Below are 19105 nucleotides of genomic sequence, written 5' to 3'. Positions count from 1 at the left end.
GTCTTTTTTCTTCGTCGCCCACTTTTGACTGTGTCCCTCTTTGCAACCAAGGCAAAGGAACAGTGTTTCTCTGAACCCATCCACTTACACCCTTCTAAAACAATGCAACCCCAGTTTTGCAGTTCGTGACTTTGCAGCTGCGGTATTAGCAGATCCCATACAATTAAATTTGTGATGAGTTTGTTTGGGAGTCTCGTCGCTACCTTGATTTTCTCTCATGATATTCTATGAACGTTGATAAAACTTACAACTCTTCTTTTTTTTTTATCTTGTTCTTCTTCCTTTCTTTTTTTCTTTCTCGGGTTTTCCTTTCCCTTTTTTCGTAATCGGTGAACAGTTGCATGAGCGGCATTACTGATAGCGATGGCCCAAGATCTGGGATCGGCCCTCGAACACGCCGGTGGCACCGGTCAAAAGAGTGCAGGTATCCCAATCAACACTTTCCTCGCCTCTTTAGCTACCGCCATCGTCATTTTTGCAGTGGAATTTCTACTCTTTTTGCTTCTCAAATCGAAGCTCACCCGCATCTAGTGAGTGCGACAGTTTTCTTGGATGAGTGCAAATGCTAACATGACTTGTTAGTCAACCTAGAACCTACCTCGTGCCGGACAGAGAGCGTACCGAACCATCCCCTCCTGGTCTTTTCCGATGGATTGTGCCTGTATTTCGTACCTCTAGTACTGAGTTTATACAAAAATGCGGCTTGGATGCATACTTCTTCTTGCGATACCTCCGCATGCTTCTCAAAATTTTTGTCCCTCTAGGTTGCATCATTTTACCGGTCCTGCTACCCTTGAATAAAGCTGGAGGTAAAGACCAACATTATAAAAACGGTACTGAATCTGGCAGCTCATGGAATGTTACTGGTCTGGATCAACTTGCCTGGGGCAACGTGACCCCAGAGAACACCAACCGTTACTGGGGACATTTGATCATGGCCATCATCACCATTATCTACGTATGCGCTGTGTTCTATGACGAGCTGAGAAATTATATACGCTTACGGCAAGCCTACTTGACATCTCCCCAACACCGTCTACGAGCTTCTGCGACGACAGTCTTGGTGACAGCAATCCCGGAAAGGTGGCTCACAGTGGATGCTCTTGATTCACTGTTTGATGTCTTTCCTGGTGGTGTTCGCAACATCTGGATCAACCGCAATTTCGATGACCTCAACGAAAAAGTGAAACTGCGGGATGCGTTGGCTTTGAAACTTGAGGCTGCGGAGACAGACTTAATAATCAAATGCAAGAAAGCTCAGTTGAAACAGGCGAAGGCCGAGGCGAAAAAGTCTGGGGTGAAAGCAAGAAAGACTGCTAAGGAGGAGCAGCAGGATACGGACAGGAAAGCTTCACTAATGGCTATGGATACTGGTATCAGTTCTGGTGACCCACACCAAGCACACACTCTTGCTGAGGTCTTACATCATGATGGCTCAAAGGATCAGCCTGTGCCAGGGAAACGAAGAAGACTGAACCCCTTTGACCCCGCCATGGAGGCCGCAGGAGCCGTCGGTCATGGTGTGGGCAAGCTAGGGAAGTCCGTCCTTGAAGGCTTCAAGAAGGTCGAAGGTGGAATAGATGGAAAGTTGACTCGATCTGGTGGCTTTGTACCAAACACCTCGGTTGCTCCTCAAGACGGCTCACGCTCATTAGAGTACCCTCGGTCTGAGTCTGATAGTGTGGATGTTGCAGACTGTTCGCAAGCACGCACAAATGGCACAGCTTCGGGCGTCACAGATGCAACTGGATCCAAGCCTAAAAGGCCTTTCTGGAAGAGTACAGGATCAAGCAATTCTAAGCTGAGCCACAGAAGTGAGCCTGACGAGTTTCCTTTAACACAACGCGAAAGCAGCTCGATTGATGAGGAGAGGAACGATGCACCGACAGAGAAAGGGATAAACAATAGGGATAAGCGAAGAACTCGAACCGAGGGCGAACAATTGGAAGGAGAGGAGTATCCTGTCGCCTACAACGAAGACTTCGACAGTGAGGACTTCGGAGAACCTCTATGGAAGAAATATATCAGACCAAAGGACCGTGATACCATGCGACTGCCAATCTTTGGTCTTAGCTGGATGCCCTCCCTCCCGCTTATAGGCAAGAAGGTAGACACCATCGATTACTGCCGGAAAGAAGTGGCTCGTTTGAACTTAGAAATTGAGGTGGATCAACAAACCCCCGAGAAGTTTCCCCTGATGAATTCTGCCTTCATTCAATTCAATCACCAGGTGGCTGCGCATATGGCTTGTCAGACAGTCAGTCATCATGTCCCCAAACAAATGGCTCCTCGCATTGTGGAAATTTCTCCAGACGATGTAATTTGGGACAACATGTCGATCAGGTGGTGGGAGCGTTATCTGCGAACCTTTGGAATCCTGACCATTGTCTGTGCGATGGTGGTTGGGTGGGCTTTCCCTGTGGCCTTCACTGGTTTACTGTCTCAGCTGTCGTACTTGGAAGAAGCGTTTACGTGGCTTAAATGGATATCCAAATTACCAGAATGGTTTATCTCTGCCGTGCAGGGTATTCTACCTGCACTGTTTTTGGCCATTCTGATGGCTGTGTTGCCGTTAATCCTCCGGTTCCTCTGTCGGACCCAGGGCGTTCACACAGGTATGGCTGTTGAAATCACAGTTCAGAATTATTATTTCGCGTTCCTGTTCGTTCAGCTATTTCTAGTCGTCGCGATCTCGTCCAGTTTCTCGACCATCATCAGTAACGTCACGAATGTCACGAGCTGGCCTCAACTGCTTGCGGAGAACATTCCTCTTTCCAGCAATTATTTCTTTTCGTACATGATTCTTCAGGCGATGTCGGTGAGTGCCGGTGCGTTGGTCCAGGTTGTGAATTTAGCGAGCTGGTTTATCCTTGGACCCTTGCTTGACACGACGGCCCGGACAAAATGGGCCCGGACTACGAATTTGAACCAGATGCAGTGGGGAACTTTCTTCCCGGTGTACACCACCCTGGCATCTATAGGTATGTATCTGTTTGCTTCGCTATTGTTGGGTTTTTGACACGACTGATGGCGCTGACGGTTGATCTGTAGGACTGATTTACTGTGTTATCTCGCCTCTCATCCTTGTGTTCAATGTGATCACGTTCGGCTTATTTTGGTTCGTTTACCGGTATAACACGCTATATGTCACCAAATTTCGCTTTGACACCGGTGGGTTGCTTTTCCCTAAGGCGATCAACCAGTTGTTCACGGGCATATATTTCATGGAAGTCTGTTTAATCGGTCTATTCTTTTTGGTTCGTGACGTGCAGGGCACAGTTGCCTGCAAGGGCCAAGCCATTTGCATGATTGTCGTTCTTGTCCTCACAGTCGGATACCAAATTCTGCTGAATGAAGCTTTCGGCCCCCTGATCCGTTATCTACCAATCACGTTGGAAGATGAAGCGGTGCGTCGGGATGAGGAGTTTGAGCGTGCCCAACGTGCGCGGCTTGGGTTGCTTCAGGATGATGAATTGAACTCTGATAGAGGTCAACTGTCGGACCACGAAGAACATAGGGGCCGCCAGACGGATGGAACAACCCATGATATTGAGCTGAAGGATATTGAAGCTAGCATGGAGCGACAGACCGAATTCCAGGCCAGGCGGCCCAGTCTCGGGCCTAAGCGGCAGTCTTGGGCTGACAGGTCTTCACGGAGCCGGTCGAAGTACTTCGGGGCCAACTCCGACAGCTCGGTCCCGACGGTGCAGCGGATTCGTGAGAAGGTAGCGGAGGATGCTGAAGCCCAAGGCCCTCCTACCAATCAAGTGGCCCCGGCACTATTTGCTGGTATCCATGACGAGCTGGAAGATCTCACGCCGGAAGAACGTGACCAGCTCGTTCAGCGCGCCTTCCAGCATGATGCTCTGCGAGCCAAGCGTCCCGTGATCTGGATTCCCCGGGACGATCTCGGAGTCAGCGATGACGAAGTGTACCGGACTCAGCGGTTCAGCAAGCACATCTGGATCAGCAACGAGTACCAGGCATTGGACGGCAAGTGCCGTACGATCTTCAGTCGCAGTCCGCCGGACTTCTCGGAAGTGGATCTCATCCAGTTATGAGAACGGCATTTAGAACCTTAAGAACATCGACCACCAAGCTTGTGGTTAGCTATGATGACCTTGCATGATGATTTCACGGATTTAGCTTTTGTCCCCACTGGCATGGGTTGGCGTTGAGCTTGTACATGTACATAAGATACAACTAATTGATTGACTTTATTCTCCTTGAAAAAGTTTCAACTCTCCTTTAGAAAAGTAAACCAGTGCTAAACTTCATCTGTAGTTCACTGCAACGAATCAAGCTAGGTGGTATATTCGTCTGATGTGCACAACTAGGCACCGTGGCGGAAAAGAGTGATTTCCAATATGTTCAGGCAGAGGCTCTGCCCCATCGAGTAGTGGATCGCCCCTGCGTTGTGTAAATTCTCTGAAAGCTCAATGACTACTACTAGGGACTTGGCTTCTCTCTGAGAATGCTTGACTATTCCAAGGGTCACACTATCGAGCAGGTTAAGATTAATAAACAATACATGACTCGCGGGAATGCCCGGTCTCCAGTTTTGACGAGTACCGCAAGCGAGGGCACTAACGGTTTCAGACGTCAAGTATAAAAGCCACGGAAGCACGGAGTAAACGATGGGGGTATGCCGCAGCAATGAGAGGCGATATATGAAATACCGGAGTTGGCCCGAACTCAAGGTTAGATGCTTTCTCGGTTATTTAAGCTTAGATGTCTCCATCCATTCAGGATCCATGATTATGGCACGAGTCCAACTCTCTGAAGAATCTTTGCATCGGTTTTTTTTCTTCCGCGTCTGGGGAATTCCGATGACGTCGGATCCCCCCGAGCGACAGAGGACGGGGTACCGAAGCCACGACGCAATAGAATCACTAGCCTTTTGTAGAAGAATCCGTTGGAACCGATTTTTGACCGCAATGTACAACCAATAATAGCATTCTTCAGGCAGTTATTGGCTCCTCGTTACGAGTAGCGAAGAAGCTACTCGATAGCGTAGTCTAAGCCCCAGTCAATTGAACGCCCACGGGGCGACCCACCAGCACTTTCCATAATGTGGATTCCCACGCAACGCGGGCGTCGTTTCCTTTCACTGCTTAATGTCTTCATTGCCTTCTCAAACGTTGGACTGTCATCGTAGTGAATTCTCCTTTTGGTTTCACCTTTGAATATCGTCTCCGTTCGAGTGGAATGAACTTCCGAATTTAGCATCTTCTCCAACCGTTTCTAATATCCACTTTGATACTTGAAAGTAGTAACTGGACTGTTGCTCAGTCTACCGACTTGGGCTAGCGGCATAAAACGTTCCTCGGTAGCAGTAGATGAGAGCTCTGGCCGAAGCCGAATGGTGCCACTCTATACCTTTGCGGTTCGGAGCCCCAGTTATTTGTGATGTGGGTGTCCTTAGATAAGTATATATTTGATATAGTTATGAGTAGCTTTGATAGTGTAATCATTATCTGTGTATCATTATTTCGACTTCACTTCATGGGCAGTCTGAAGACTAGACAGTAACATAAGAATTGTCGGATATAATTTTTCGCCTGGTCGTACATATCCCCAGATGTTTCCCTTTAATTGTTTGTGTTGATTTGAATGAGTGGTCATGAACATGAATTCGGCAGTTGAGCATAGCAAGAAAAGAGACTTTGTCATATACAAGCATGAAGAGAAAGGCTTATGAATAGGCAGTATATGTTAACAACCTTGGTATTACTGTCATCAACCGAGTAACGACGCCGCAGGCTTTTAGATCAAATCTCCTTTTACTGCCCGGCTGCTCGTCGGTGGGATGATTTCAACACATCATCCCAGCTCTGCAACGTGGTGGTACTCAACAACAACAACAGTTTCTTTTCTTTTGATTCATTTGCCACTTCTATTAAATCTAATTTGACAAAGACGACATACCTCCCAGGTCCCGAACCGAGCAGGCTTCGTATAGCCTCAACATTCAATATCCGACAAAGGGATATGCTGTAACTCCTGGGTTTTGTTACTCGCGTCCCTTCAGGTGGGAGAGGTGTCTATAGGTATTTACCCAGAGTTTCCACTTAAGTGAAGGCATTATGCTAATTGGAGGCATTACGGTTCATAATGAAGCACGGTTGACTTGGTTAATCGCTATTTGTACACCCTGTCTAAATATAGGATGAGGGATAGGTGCGATCCTGAATGCAGAAAGACCATGAGAGTGACAAAGAGGACAATCAACTTGATGACTAGTATCTTAGTATCTAATAACTATGAGCAGGGTGATATCTTATAGAAAGAAAATCTCCTACAAAGGACCTTAAGAGCACAGGATTCAGGTGGTACAGTTAGGCGGTTTGCCATAACACAAAACGTTTGTATACCAAAAGAATTCATATGGTTTTATACGGCTGACGAGGTTTTGAGAATGAATTAGCTCTGCAGGTCTTGTGGACTTTAACAATGATCTCGCTTCTCCTTCCTTTCTCTTTCTTCCTTTTCCGGTTTCACTTCCTGTTTACTCTAAGTAATCTCGGGGGGGGACAAGGGCTATCAAATTGAGAATTCGTTAAATTGTCTGCAACCTTTCTAATATCACCTTTATTTTTGGATCATCCGGAGCATCATACTTCTGACAGTTTTTGCTTCCTCGTCATCAAGAGTTCTCCAACAATAGTGGAGCTTTTCGAAGAGAATCAATAGAGGGGAGATGGGATTATAAGTTATGGCTTAGTGGGTAACCTCAGGCTGTGCAGATCTCCAACATCAAAGCAAATATGACGCATAATTTACGATACCGGCTAGACCTTGCTATTTGCCAGTCCGACCAATTGACATACGCGAACATATGACGCAGTCTTGATTGATCTTGGATCCGACCCAATGACAAACTGAGTATAGAGCAGGTTCAGCGAAGCTCTCTTCATCCCTACTACTGATGCTTCGACACGGACCGCCCATAGCACTTTCCAATTAAACCCCTCATCTACGCCAAGAGAGGGGCAAGGATAGATATGCTTAAGCAGGCAGATCAGCGTACGCACCCGTAAAATTGGTGAACTGTACTCCGGGCGCTAATGCAGTGGCTTACCGGATGCAAATGGAATCGAAATCTCTTGGTAATTGATGGTTCCAGCCTTATAGGGATGGATTCGACGGAATAACGCCGTAGATGCAATCTAGTCAAATGTGACAAGGCAAAAGCCGCATGCATGCTCGCCAACGGTTGGCCGTTATTGCAGGCGTACTCATGATCGTCTACTTTGTAAGTGCAGCGGAACTTCCTTTCTATGCTACCATACGTTATTTTTCTTTGAATATGACTAGAGCAGACAGTACTTGTGTAGACAGCCAGGCGGGTCGGGTATCGTTGCCATATACTGAACCCTTGTTCCTATAATGCCCGTTTTCTCTTAACGATTTTCTATTATTGATATTGCCATTTGTTATTGGCTTGTCAACCACCCAATTGTCTTCTATTCTCTCTTTTTTTTCTTTCCTTTTTGGTATTTACTTGTCCCCTTACGCACGCTAAGAGTCCGTCCACTGGGGTTGGTAGGAGTACAAAAGGCTGCAGTTGCGCCGATACTCGTATCCCTTTCTACGAGCAAACGGGTATGGTGCCAGAGGCGGCCGAATTGGGAAATACTGCACGTGTGCCTTGGAATGAGATCGGATGATGCTTGCATCGTGAGAGAGACTTCCCTGAGGTCAGTTCCTCGACTCCCTTGCAGTCAAATTAGGTGGAAAACAATTGAGCAACCTGCCGATTGGCTTGTGGAGCCTGTATTTCCCGTGGCCTGCAGTCTAAATCATGTCCCACAGTGGATCTAGACCGTGGCCTTGCCCGTCAATATCTGAGGCCCTGACACTATGATTCATAATGCAAATTACTTTACCAGTCCGCCCGCAGAGGAAATGTCTTACCTGTGCTCCGGAGTCGTGCTGAGGCACGGTTTATTTATTCCTTATTCATTTTGTTTGTAAATCTTCGGTATTCTTTGCTCTTCCGCTGTCTTCGGAAATTCATCCGGCAAAGGGGTTTTAGGGTTGGCCGAAATTCAGAGGGAATCTTCCGGCTTTATTCTGTGACAGATTGATTACCATTGAACACAGTTCGGAGGGAAGACCTCCGAGTGTTTTAGATATGGATCGACCACATGCACTGTTAGTCGAGTATATAGGTTTCTTTTACGTAGAGAAAGAGAGCGAGAGAGACATGCAGATTTCGAAAGTATTGCTTTGCTTCACCGGTTAATTTAGGAAGGTCCTTAAGTCACGGATTTCATACCCAGTACGGCAGGTCGAGTCCTAATAGCAAAGGGGGGGGGGGAAATGACAGACTGCACAGATTGATGCTCAGGTGCATTACGAGTCAAAGGAAACTTTTAGCATTCCATTTGGACTGGATGTTTAGCCTCGAAAATAGTAGGCGCTAAGGTAGGCACAGAGACTCCACATGGACGAGCACATGCTTGGGCGAGTGGCTGTGATGGGTTTGCCAGACAGTCTTGGCCTCATTACCCTTGAATCGGGACGGACCAGGGTGGTATTAATGGGCAAATCGGGTCACACAACGTGCGTGGACTAAGACGATCATGGAAATGGAACTAATATCGGTTCTGAAAGCTATCGCCTAGCGGGACGATTCTAAGTGGTCAATGCATGGGAAGGTAAGCGGACCCCGTATTAACCATACGTCAATACGGCCAGGACTAACGTTTTAGCTGGCCGCTATTCTACTTTGGGCTCCGCTCCAGACTCGTGATGTCGAGGTACAGTAGTTGTATCTCCCTCTCTCTCTCTCGCGCGCGCCATCACCGAGTAGTCTATTCCCTGAACTGAAAAGGGCTGGAGAGGAAAAAAAAGAGGAAAAAGAATACCACAGAAAGAATTTTTTTTTCGCCACTGCATAGCTCACTGTATGCTAGTCAGTGTCAGATCTCCACTCAGTGTTGAATTTATTTCCCATATCTTAAGCTACCGACCGACCTCTTAGTCTTTCCCTTTTGCCTTTTCTCGCGCATTTCATGATGCTCCTTTCCCACATCTAACACCCCCTCCCCGCTTCACCATCTTCAAGAATCCTTCATCCTTGGTAAATTTCATTTCACTCCCAATTAGCCCATCATGAGGTGAGTAGAAGCTTCCCTCCAAGCTCAATGGTTCCCTAGCTAATCGTCCCCACCTCTCAAGGTTCGGAGAGCATCTCCGATCGTCGATGATCAAAGAGTACTACTGGTACTACATCGCCTACGATGAATTGAAAAGAGCTCTGAGGACCGATTTTGTCGCCGAACCAGTTTCTTCATACTCAAAACGCGATCGCAGGCCATGGACAGAAGATGACGAGAAACACTTCGTATCGCTGCTGGAAGGTGAACTGGACAAGGTGTTTAATTTCCAGCGCACGAAAAGCGAGGAAATTGTTCGTCGCATCCAGTCGAGCGAGAAGGAAGTCAATGATGTAGTCTCGCGCCTAGAGACGGCCACGGCGTCGGGCTCGCGCCGTCAAAGCGTCCGTTCTAGCATTTGCCCTCCGTCCGATGAGGATTTCATGGTCCTTGAGCAGGTCTTGAGTGACATCATTGCCGACGTCCATGATTTGGCCAAGTTTACCCAGCTCAACTACACTGGGTTTCAGAAAATTATCAAGAAACACGATGTATGTGCTATCTTGCTTTCGCTGTTAATGTTTTTTGTTTTTTTTTTTTTCTTCTTTTTTGTGTTGGCCCTGGTGTCTGTGCACACGAACTTCAAACTGACATTTCCCGATAGAAAGAAACCAGCTGGCATCTCAAGCCAGTTTTTGCGGCACGACTCAAAGCCAAGCCTTTCTTCAAGGATAATTATGATGCGTTCGTGGTGAAGTTGTCCAAGCTCTATGATCTGGTTCGCACCAAAGGAAACCCGGTTAAGGGAGACTCTTCCGCTGGTGGCACACAGCAAAACTTCGTTCGCCAAACAACTAAATACTGGGTTCATCCTGATAATATCACCGAGCTGAAGCTCATCATCCTTAAGGTATGTTCTCACACCTTTCGCCTTAATATCAGCACTGACCGGAGCAGCACCTTCCCGTGCTCGTCTTCAATCCCCAGAAGGAGTTCGAGGAAGAGGACACTGCTATCACTTCCATCTACTACGACAATTCGGACACATGGGAGCTGTACCAAGGACGGTTGAAGAAGACGGAAGGAGCCGAGGCCATTCGATTGCGCTGGTACGGTGGCATGAAGAGTGACCAAATTTTCGTCGAGCGAAAGACTCATCGCGAGGATTGGACCGGAGAGAAGTCGGTCAAAGCCCGTTTCTCCCTCAAGGAAAAGAATGTTAATGCTTACCTGGCTGGAGAGCTGACGACCGAGGCTATTTTCGACAAGATGAGAAAGGATGGTAAAAAGAGTGAAGACGAAATCAACAATCTCGAACAGCTAGCTCAAGAGATCCAATACCGGGTCATCACACGACAGCTGAAGCCTGTCACTCGGACCTTCTACCATCGAACTGCTTTCCAGTTGCCGGGCGACGCCAGAGTCCGTATATCGCTTGATACTGAATTGACCATGGTCCGCGAGGATAATCTCGATGGTCACCGCAGAGCCGGAGACAACTGGCGCCGAATGGATATCGGTGTCGATTTCCCTTTCTCCCAGTTGCCCCCCGAAGATGTGGAACGGTTTCCTTATGCCGTTCTTGAAGTGAAACTTCAGACCCAGGCCGGTCAAGAGCCCCCCCAATGGATCAGGGACCTGACGGCGAGTCACCTAGTAGAAGCGGTTCCCAAGTTCAGCAAGTTTATCCACGGTACAGCGACTCTTTTCCCCGATCGTATCAACCTCCTTCCGTTCTGGATGCCACAGATGGATGTGGACATTCGTAAACCCGCGATGGGCCGGTTTGGTATTGAACGACCGCTGGCGAGTACTTCACTATCAGCCAATGAGACACCCGACGACGATTATGACTCAGATGAGGACGAATTAGATGACAGAGGGCACGCCAATGGCGATCGGAGGGATCCTCGCAATGATCTGTTCGCCGATTCAGACGGAAACGCTTTGGATATAGAGGAACGCATCGCCGCCCAGCCGCTTCCGGGAGATGAAGACTACCCGTTGTATGACTCAGACGAGGAAGATACTGTCGATTCAGACGAACTGGAAGAGGCGCGACGAGTCGGTGGGATGCACTATTACCGACAGTTGGCCAAATACTACAGCCAGCAAGCTGGAAGTGCTGTAGTATCTGGACTCATAGCACTCATTCCTCGGCCGAGACCAACCAACTTGCCACCCCCGGAACAAAGGGGAATCGCTGTCATGGGAAACAAGCGTACCGTTAAGCGATTCATCGCTCCGAAGGGAAAGCGTAAGCTTAGCCAAACCCCGCCATTGTTGAGAGAAAACTAACATATCTTAGGTATCCACGTCCCGGTTCGTGTCGAGCCCAAAGTCTACTTCGCCGCGGAGCGGACCTTCCTCTCGTGGCTTGAATTCTCAATTCTCCTGGGTACTATCGCAGCCACCTTACTGAACTTTGGTAACGACTACATCACATTCGCATCTTCCTGGGCATTTACCGTGCTCGCAGCCCTGGCCCTCGTGTACAGTCTTGTGCTCTACATCTGGCGAGTGGACAAGATCCGCAAGCGCCGCGACGTTAAACGAGTCTACTACGAGAAATGGGGACCAACCGTCGTTGGCGTTGGTCTTGCGGCTGTCCTATTAGTGAACTTTATCCTACGAGCACGTCAAGCCGGATTCACCGCGAGGGACAACTACGACTACCCAGGAAATGGCCAAGGTTCCGACTCCGGAGAATTATGATGTCATCTCGAACTTGCTTTCTGCCTCTCTTAGTTTGCTTTCCTGCTTACTTTAACCCTGTTATTTTCGAATTACCCATACGCGCCAAATTGGCACCTGTGTTTATACGCGTTCTGTTTAGAAGTCGACGAGCAATCACGGATACCTCGGTTTATGGATATGGATGTATTATATAAAAGCATGATTATGAACCCATTCAGTCCAGTGAATAGCGACAAAGTGACAATCAATGAAAGTCAATAAAATACGTTCGTCACAATTCAGCCTCCCGGTAATTTGAAGAAGAATCTCCCTGAAATACACTACTACCTTAAGATCAGTCATACTAGAACTAAAAGAAGTATACTTTTACGACAACGACAACAACAATTCACAAACACATACAACCATAACGTCATATTACATCCAATATTCCAATCATAATCATAATGATAGGTAACAATAGATAAGGTAGGTTCAACTATAGTGTTACTCACGGGTTATAATCCACAACAGGAATAACAGTATCATCCAAGCTAACGGCATCCTCGTTGGACTCTTCCACGCCCGAGTACTTGTTCAACCAGCCCAGGACCTGTTGGTGCCAGACTAGACTGTTTTCTTTGTTTTGAACCCTGTTTATTTCACCTCCACGTCAGTATTCTTTCTTCCGGCTAGTGTGGGCTGTTTTATGTTGTAGTTGACTTGAATAGGGGAGTGGAGTTGGTAAACGGGGGGCACATACCAGTGATTCTCATCCGGGAAGTTAAGGAATCGACTCGGGACACCGCGTTCCTGAAGGATATTGAAGAGAGAGAGACCCTCTGAGACGGGGAGACGGTAGTCAAGATCACTGTGGATGATGAGCATGGGGGTGCTGAATTTGAGGATTCGTTCGGGGGCAGAAGGATCCCAGCGTCGGTAGTTTTCGCGGTTATCCCAGAATGTGCCGTTGAACTTTTTGTTTGGTTTATGTTAGCTATGGCTCGATTGTGGGTGTTTTTTTGTTAGGGAGGGAATATGGCGGTCGGTAGGTGACTCACCTCGTGTTGCATGAACCACAGTTCTTCGGTCGAGACCTTTGCGTCTGCGACGAATGTGCCGTCGTGGCTGACCAGGGCCTTGAACTTGCGGCCCAGATCGCTGCCTTGGATCCAGTTGATCATGAACCCGCCATAGCTGGCTCCTGCGGCGACGCCGTTGTCGGTGTCGATGAAGTCGAAGTTCTCGTTGACGTATTCCCAGCCCTTGACGAGGTCTTCGTAGGGGTAGCCTCCTGTGGTGGTTTGTTAGCATGGGTATGGATGGGGGTTTAAGTATAAGTGGGTCAGTCGTACCCCATTGGTTTTGGATGGCGTCCTGGAGGGCATCGCCGAAACCACTGCTTCCGGTTGGGTTGGGTGCAACGACTACGTATCCCTGGTCGGCGAAGACCTTGGGGTTCCAGCGGCTGCTCCAGGAGTCGAGCCACGAGCTCTGAGGTCCACCGTGGATGTAGTAGAGAAGGGGGTAGGACTTGGTCTTGTCGAAGTTCTCGGGGTAGATAACAAAGGCTTGGATCTGCGGTGGTTGTTAGCAAGGTCTGAGAAATACTTGGGCTCGGGCACAAGTACCTTGGTCCAGCTACCCTCATAGTAGAATTCGTCGACGATTTCGGGACCCAGGCCTTTCAGCTCAGGGTCAATCTTGTTGGCAGTGGCCAACGTCTTAACCACGCCCTCTTCGGGACTAGCGATGTAGACGTTCCAGCTGGTCCAGATGGCACTCCCGGTAACCAGATAGGTGGAATCAGGCAATTGGTAGTAAGCGGATACAACACCGCCATCGGTGAAGTTCTTAGGCTTGTAGTCGTCGCCGGCATCTGCTGGGATGGAGAACAAACGGCTACGTCCTGCGTCCTCAACGCCAATGATAAGGTTGTCGTCATCTGCCCATTGCACGGAGTCGAGAGACCGGTCCCAGTCTGCTGCAAGGGAAGGAATAGTCTCCTTCGAGTTGACAGTGTACACGTACAGGGTACGGTGGTCTGCCTCGTAAGACTCGTCGGCCATCTGCCAGTAGGCAATCTTCTTGCTATCCGGGGAAAACACCGGGCTGCCGGCGTCACCCTTGATACCCTCTGGGGTGCCGGGGCTATCGGGTCCATTGATTGGGACAGCGGTTTTCGATCCGTCATGGGGGACAAGGAAGATATATGCAGTGGTGTAGTTGGCACGTGGAAGGTCATGTGCCTTACTCTTGAAAGCAACCCACTTGCCGTCGGGGGAGAGGTCATAGTCAGAGGCACCACCAAAGGGTGGGTAGGGGCTCTCAGCATTCTTAACAGGGGAGACGAGGTTCTTGAGGCCTCCGTCAGCCTTGTAGGTAGCCTTGCCCTTGCCCTCCGACTTCTTTAAGGTGCCCGAGAACACAGCATTGAAGCGGGTGGTAAGGTAGTAATCCCAGTGGCGCACGTAGATGCTGTCGTAGATGCGAGCAGAGCTCAGAGGCTTTGCCACAAGCTCTTCGTTGTATGCTGTGCCGTTTGCCCACGACTCGGCGTATGCGACGTAGCGCACATCGCCGGAGTCTGTAGTGACGACTTTGAAGCCAGAGAAAGAAGCCGGCAATGAAGCTGCTTTGTATCTATGCGTCGAGTCAGCGATTGGTGCATACGATCATTCAAGATACAAGAGGCGCTACACACCCATTGGCGAAATCGGAGATGTCCGACACCCACAATTCTACACCTCCGGGAATGTCGGCATTGGTACCATTGACATAGAGGACAGTCGAGTCATCCGACCCCAGCCAGACAATCTCGGAGACATCGCTGTCATTCGTCAGGATCTTGATATCGCCCGACTTCAGGTCCAGCAGGTTCCACTGCGAGGTAGTCTTGTGGGTCTCGAAAGAGTATTGCGATTGCGAGAACACCGCGACATCCTAAGCAGATCGTGTCAGTCATTGGCGCCCAGGTACACGCTAATCAGAGTCAATGCTTACACCAGAAGGGTTAGGGATCGCTTCCGACCTCCGCGGAGCGCTGATGAGGCCCCTGTCGCGCTCAGTTAGCAAACAAAATGCTCTGTGAGACATTGAGTGGCGGCGACTTACTCAGGGTCGAGGGCCAACGCGGTCGAGGCAGTAGCTGCAATGGAGAGCCACCGAAGCGCTCCCATGTTGAATACCGACTTCATCGCGTCTCTACCGTAGGAAGGTCTACAGCAATTGACCCCCAGAGGAACTGCGATACAGAAGGGAGAGAAGGGTGGAATGGATCATCGACGGGGGGGACGCCCACATGGCTCCTTTATAGAAATCGAGAAAGAATGGGCACGGAATGTCTCCGCATTTCGCGATTAAGAACCTACCCAATCGGGAGAGCATGGAGCCATCATGATGACTGCGAACAAAGCCGCCAGATTGATATCAGTCATCGTGATTAGTGAGATAAACAGGTTGCAATGGAATGGGGTTCCCCACCGCATTCGCGTGGTTGGCCTTGTCTCCATGTCTTGGGTTACATGCCAAGGCAATTTAAGGACCGAAGCAGTTGGCTTCCTCCGGTCAAGCCTCCCGTTTATCGGTTACTGCCGCCGGCGATAAGCGGGGTGGATTCCCTGAGAGGTACAGAGGACAAGACCACGGCTTGGTATTTGTTGTGTTCCTTTTGGTCCTCCGTCCTGGACGATGGCGACAAGTTGCGTTATCAGCACACCGACTCCTTCAATTAATTCCATTGTCTTGGCGCTTAATATCCGCTGGGATTATTTGACCATCATATTATCAATCGTCCGGATTGCTACCCAGAATGGCGTGACATTCATTCATGACGCGATCGGCATCAAAACAAACAGAAACAGAACCCGCCCTAGTGTGTACGCCGTATAGTACATACAGTAAGTCGACCCCCGGAAAGCGAGGGGAGAAGGAAAGTATAATAGTAGTAGTAAGATGCAATGCACTCCACATCGGAGATTAAACTCAGGAACCCCGACTAATATTCAAAATCATCGTCCACTCCCTTCTTACCCGCATTTTCCTTCGCGACCGCCTCCTGTTTCCGATACATCTCGGCTACTTGCCGCGTCGTCGTCGCCTGCTCCGGCTTCTTGTCCTCTCGTGACTTGATGAACCGGGGGAAGCGGAGAGAAACACCCTTGCCTCCACCGGTCGTACCCACAAACTCATCAGCCGCAGCTTGATATCGTGGGCTGAGCGTCAGATCGGCGGTCTTCACTTCCCAAACCAGCCGAGGCTCAAACCAGACGTCAGGCTGATCCTTGGGGACGGTCGAATGAGTGTAGAACGGCTTGGGTCGATCAATGACCAGGGGAGACAGCTCTTTGTGAAGCTCCTCGAGGTTAGCTTCGGAAAACCCGGTGCCAATGTTACAAATTGACTCGTAGGCTTGCGTATTGGCGTTGTACGCCGCCAGAAGGAAGGCACCATAGACGGAGGTACGCTTGCCTCGCCCGTAGTAAGCACCGAGAACGACTAGGTCAAGCGAATCACCGACACCGCTAAGGTAGTCCTTCTTGACCTGTGTTCACAATTAGCTACGCCACAGAAGTATATGGATTGCGCACTACACACCTTGAGCCAATTCCGACTCCGCTTGCTCGGCTCGTAGCCACTTTCGTTCGTGTCCAACATCTTGACCATCAAACCTTCGCACGACGCTTTGACACTGTCGTCCAGCAACTCCTGGATCTCATCCAGTACATTGGTGTTACCGAACTGAGCGAACTGGAATTCGCCTTCCGTAATCTGGAATGCGTCATGTAAGAGTTCTCGGCGTTCGCGGAGTGACTTCTTGACAGTAGGCTATAAGTAGCGATAGTTAGCAGCAGCCAATGAAATAATGAATTTATCGACGTTACCTCTCCATTTAAGAACAAGAGGTCAAAGGCAAATACACAGACTTTGACCTTGACGTCTTCTGCCTTCACATCCTTGCGTTTGCGGGTCATCAGCTGCTGGAAGGGTAGAACCTTCTTGTTCACCGTATCCCAAGCAACGGTCTCGCAGTCCAAGACGAAGCTCTTCACGCCGTCTTTGATCCAGCTGTCGAGCTTAGCCAGCACATCTGGGTATTTCTTCGACAGGTCTTCGGAGTTACGAGAGAAAATGGCAGCGAGGCCTTTGCCATCCTTTTGTAATGTGTGCTGTGCTTCCGGGTAGTTGTGGGTTGCGTCTGGTGCCACGTAGTGAATCTGTGCTCTCTCTCCGTCGTACTTATACTCGCAAGTAAATTCCTTTCCTTCGAAACGGTCAAGGACTTCGGTGATGGATTTCGTCGGCTTAGCAAGCATAGGCTTAATCGGGATACCGGGCTGTAGCTTGCAAGTCTCGTGGAGCTTGGACAGGCCGTTCTCAAGCATGGCGGGAATAATAATCTCATAAGCGGGTAATTCGCTGTACACCGTCTTTAAGATAGCCTCGCCTTCAGCCAACTTTTCGGGAGAAGGAGTCTTCTCTCCTCGGAGGGCGGCTTCATGAGTCACCACTGCTTGAGCAAGGGCGACAAGAACGGTCTTTTCTGCCAACCCTAGCCTTAATTTCCCTTCCAAAAACCTAACAATAAACTTGGCCTCGCTGGGGCCACCCTTGTTCTTCGTGATATCCACACCTTTGCTACCCTTTCCCGCTGTTTCAGGGTCGGCAGCAGAGAGAAGCTTCTTAATACCGGAGATTTTCTTGTCCTGAGAACCGTGGCCCTGGACTTTAGCAATACCCAGGAGACCTTCATGGATTCCCCGGACTGTCAATGGCTTCGGCTTAAACATGGTAGGCTGGTTCGACCGACTCTTAGCTGCCACCAAGCCTAGGTCTCCAATCTCGTGCTGATCTGCCTTGATGACCGCCAAACTGCGGCCGGTACTCTCGCCAATGGCTTTCATGATCAGAGACTCGCCAATTCCCAGTTCGATTCCGGCATAATCGGCAGCTAGTTTGTTGATCATAAGCTGAACTGTAGGAAGGAGGTCCTCAGGTGTCAACCGAAGGACTTGGCGAAGAAACAGAGAGCAATGGGCAAGAATCACCAATCGTTTGGTGGTCATTTCGATGAGTGAGAAGGTCGTGCACAATGCTGCATAAGGAACGGGGGTCCCAGGCTTCCAGTCCGGATATGGCTCACTGCCGCTCGCTTTCAACGTAGCCTGCACTTTTTCCATGGTCTTCTTCATCGCCTCGGGCTTCTCCTCGTCTTCACTGGCCGACAACGCTTCCTCCTCAGATTTGTCTTCCTCAGGAGTCTCCTCCCCCGACGTTTCCTTTACAACAGCCGGCTGCTCTGTCTTTTCGAGTTTAATGTCTTTTTTGGATGTGGAGCGCTTAGGAGATGGAGTCTTAGATTTCTTCTTCGGAGAAGGGGTTCCTTCCTGGCTTCGTGAAGTCCTCCGTCTCCGTTTCTGCGCAGGCTGAACATCACTGTCACTGGCTTCTTCCTCACTCTCTTTCCTTTTCAGGTCATTAGAGTCATTATGTCCGTTTTCCGGAGCTGGCTTTGGCTTAGTCTCAACTACATCTGCTTTTGTAGTAACTTCACTTTCCGCCCCATTGGCGCCCTCTCCATCTGCAGATGAAGAATCGTGTGTTGTCGCTGATTTCGTCGCAACTTTCTCAGCCTTATCTTTCTTGCCAGAGAAAGAAAGTGTAGTCTGTTTCTTAGGTGCTTCTTTGGGGTCCGCATTCGAGCCGAAAAATCGCCTGTTTGCCAACAAGATGTACCAGTTAGCCACGCCAATTGCCCACAAACCATAGCTACACCCGGGCGACTCATATCAAGACGCACCCGAGAGTCAACTGGGAGTCACGAACATACCCCAGCGTAGCCTGCTTCCGGCCTTTTGAATCTGCCATTCTGGATAAAATAGACGGATAGAGAGAAGCTAGTGTGTGGAAATTCGGCTGCGGTCGGTGAGTACCGAATTGTCTTTCGAGCAATATGTGTCCCACTATGTGTTGTTGGACACGAGCACGACAGCTAATTGAATAGAGACGTTGCGGTACTGGCGTGAAAACGATTGGTTTCTGGAAGCGCGCAACAATCGCGGATCTGCGACGAGTGGACATAGACGTCGTCTTCACCCGGGTATCAAACAGACATTGGAGGGAATGGGTTAGAATATTTATGTTTGGATCAGAGATTGCATCAGATTATGCGCCGCATTTATCGATTTTCGTTCACTGAATCGCATTGAAGGCAGAAGCCGGCTGCCTGCGCGCAACGCGTGACGCGGAGATTAATTAGGTCACGTGTATTATAGATAAGATAAGGATGGTCTTGTATGTAGATTGACGTGCATTGTCATTTCGGT

General features: G+C 49.2%; 4 protein-coding genes across 4 annotated transcripts; 2 read left to right on the top strand and 2 right to left on the bottom strand.

Annotated features, from left to right (window-relative positions):
* Positions 1 to 363: 363 nt before the first annotated feature.
* Positions 364 to 4061, top strand: ABOM_002825 (putative DUF221 domain protein; the record flags this gene model as incomplete). Its single annotated transcript, XM_022529955.1, has 3 exons — positions 364 to 530; positions 583 to 2981; positions 3052 to 4061. The coding sequence occupies 3 exons, from the start codon at positions 364 to 366 to the stop codon at positions 4059 to 4061; spliced, it is 3576 nt and encodes a 1191-aa protein (XP_022391751.1).
* Positions 4062 to 9120: 5059 nt separating this feature from the next.
* vtc4 (putative vacuolar transporter chaperone (Vtc4)) lies at positions 9121 to 11819 on the top strand (the record flags this gene model as incomplete). Its single annotated transcript, XM_022529954.1, has 5 exons — positions 9121 to 9125; positions 9187 to 9655; positions 9769 to 10014; positions 10062 to 11361; positions 11413 to 11819. 5 exons carry the CDS (start codon positions 9121 to 9123, stop codon positions 11817 to 11819), a joined length of 2427 nt encoding a protein of 808 aa, XP_022391752.1.
* Positions 11820 to 12291: 472 nt separating this feature from the next.
* Positions 12292 to 14977, bottom strand: dppV (dipeptidyl peptidase DppV; the record flags this gene model as incomplete). The annotated part of the gene is made up of 8 exons (XM_022529953.1): positions 12292 to 12433; positions 12544 to 12755; positions 12842 to 13074; positions 13136 to 13358; positions 13412 to 14423; positions 14485 to 14723; positions 14784 to 14835; positions 14895 to 14977. 8 exons carry the CDS (start codon positions 14975 to 14977, stop codon positions 12292 to 12294), a joined length of 2196 nt encoding a protein of 731 aa, XP_022391753.1.
* An 800-nt stretch (positions 14978 to 15777) lies between these two features.
* Positions 15778 to 18647, bottom strand: ABOM_002822 (DNA ligase (ATP) CDC9; the record flags this gene model as incomplete). Its single annotated transcript, XM_022529952.1, has 4 exons — positions 15778 to 16323; positions 16377 to 16607; positions 16664 to 18494; positions 18610 to 18647. 4 exons carry the CDS (start codon positions 18645 to 18647, stop codon positions 15778 to 15780), a joined length of 2646 nt encoding a protein of 881 aa, XP_022391754.1.
* Between the last annotated feature and the right edge of the window lie 458 nt (positions 18648 to 19105).

Source organism: Aspergillus bombycis (genome assembly GCF_001792695.1).
Source record: "Aspergillus bombycis strain NRRL26010 chromosome Unknown contig00018, whole genome shotgun sequence".
In the NCBI taxonomy this organism is placed as follows: Eukaryota; Fungi; Ascomycota; class Eurotiomycetes; order Eurotiales; family Aspergillaceae; genus Aspergillus; species Aspergillus bombycis.
The sequence above is the reverse complement of the archived record's forward strand: the minus strand, read 5'-3'. Positions and strand labels throughout refer to the sequence as shown.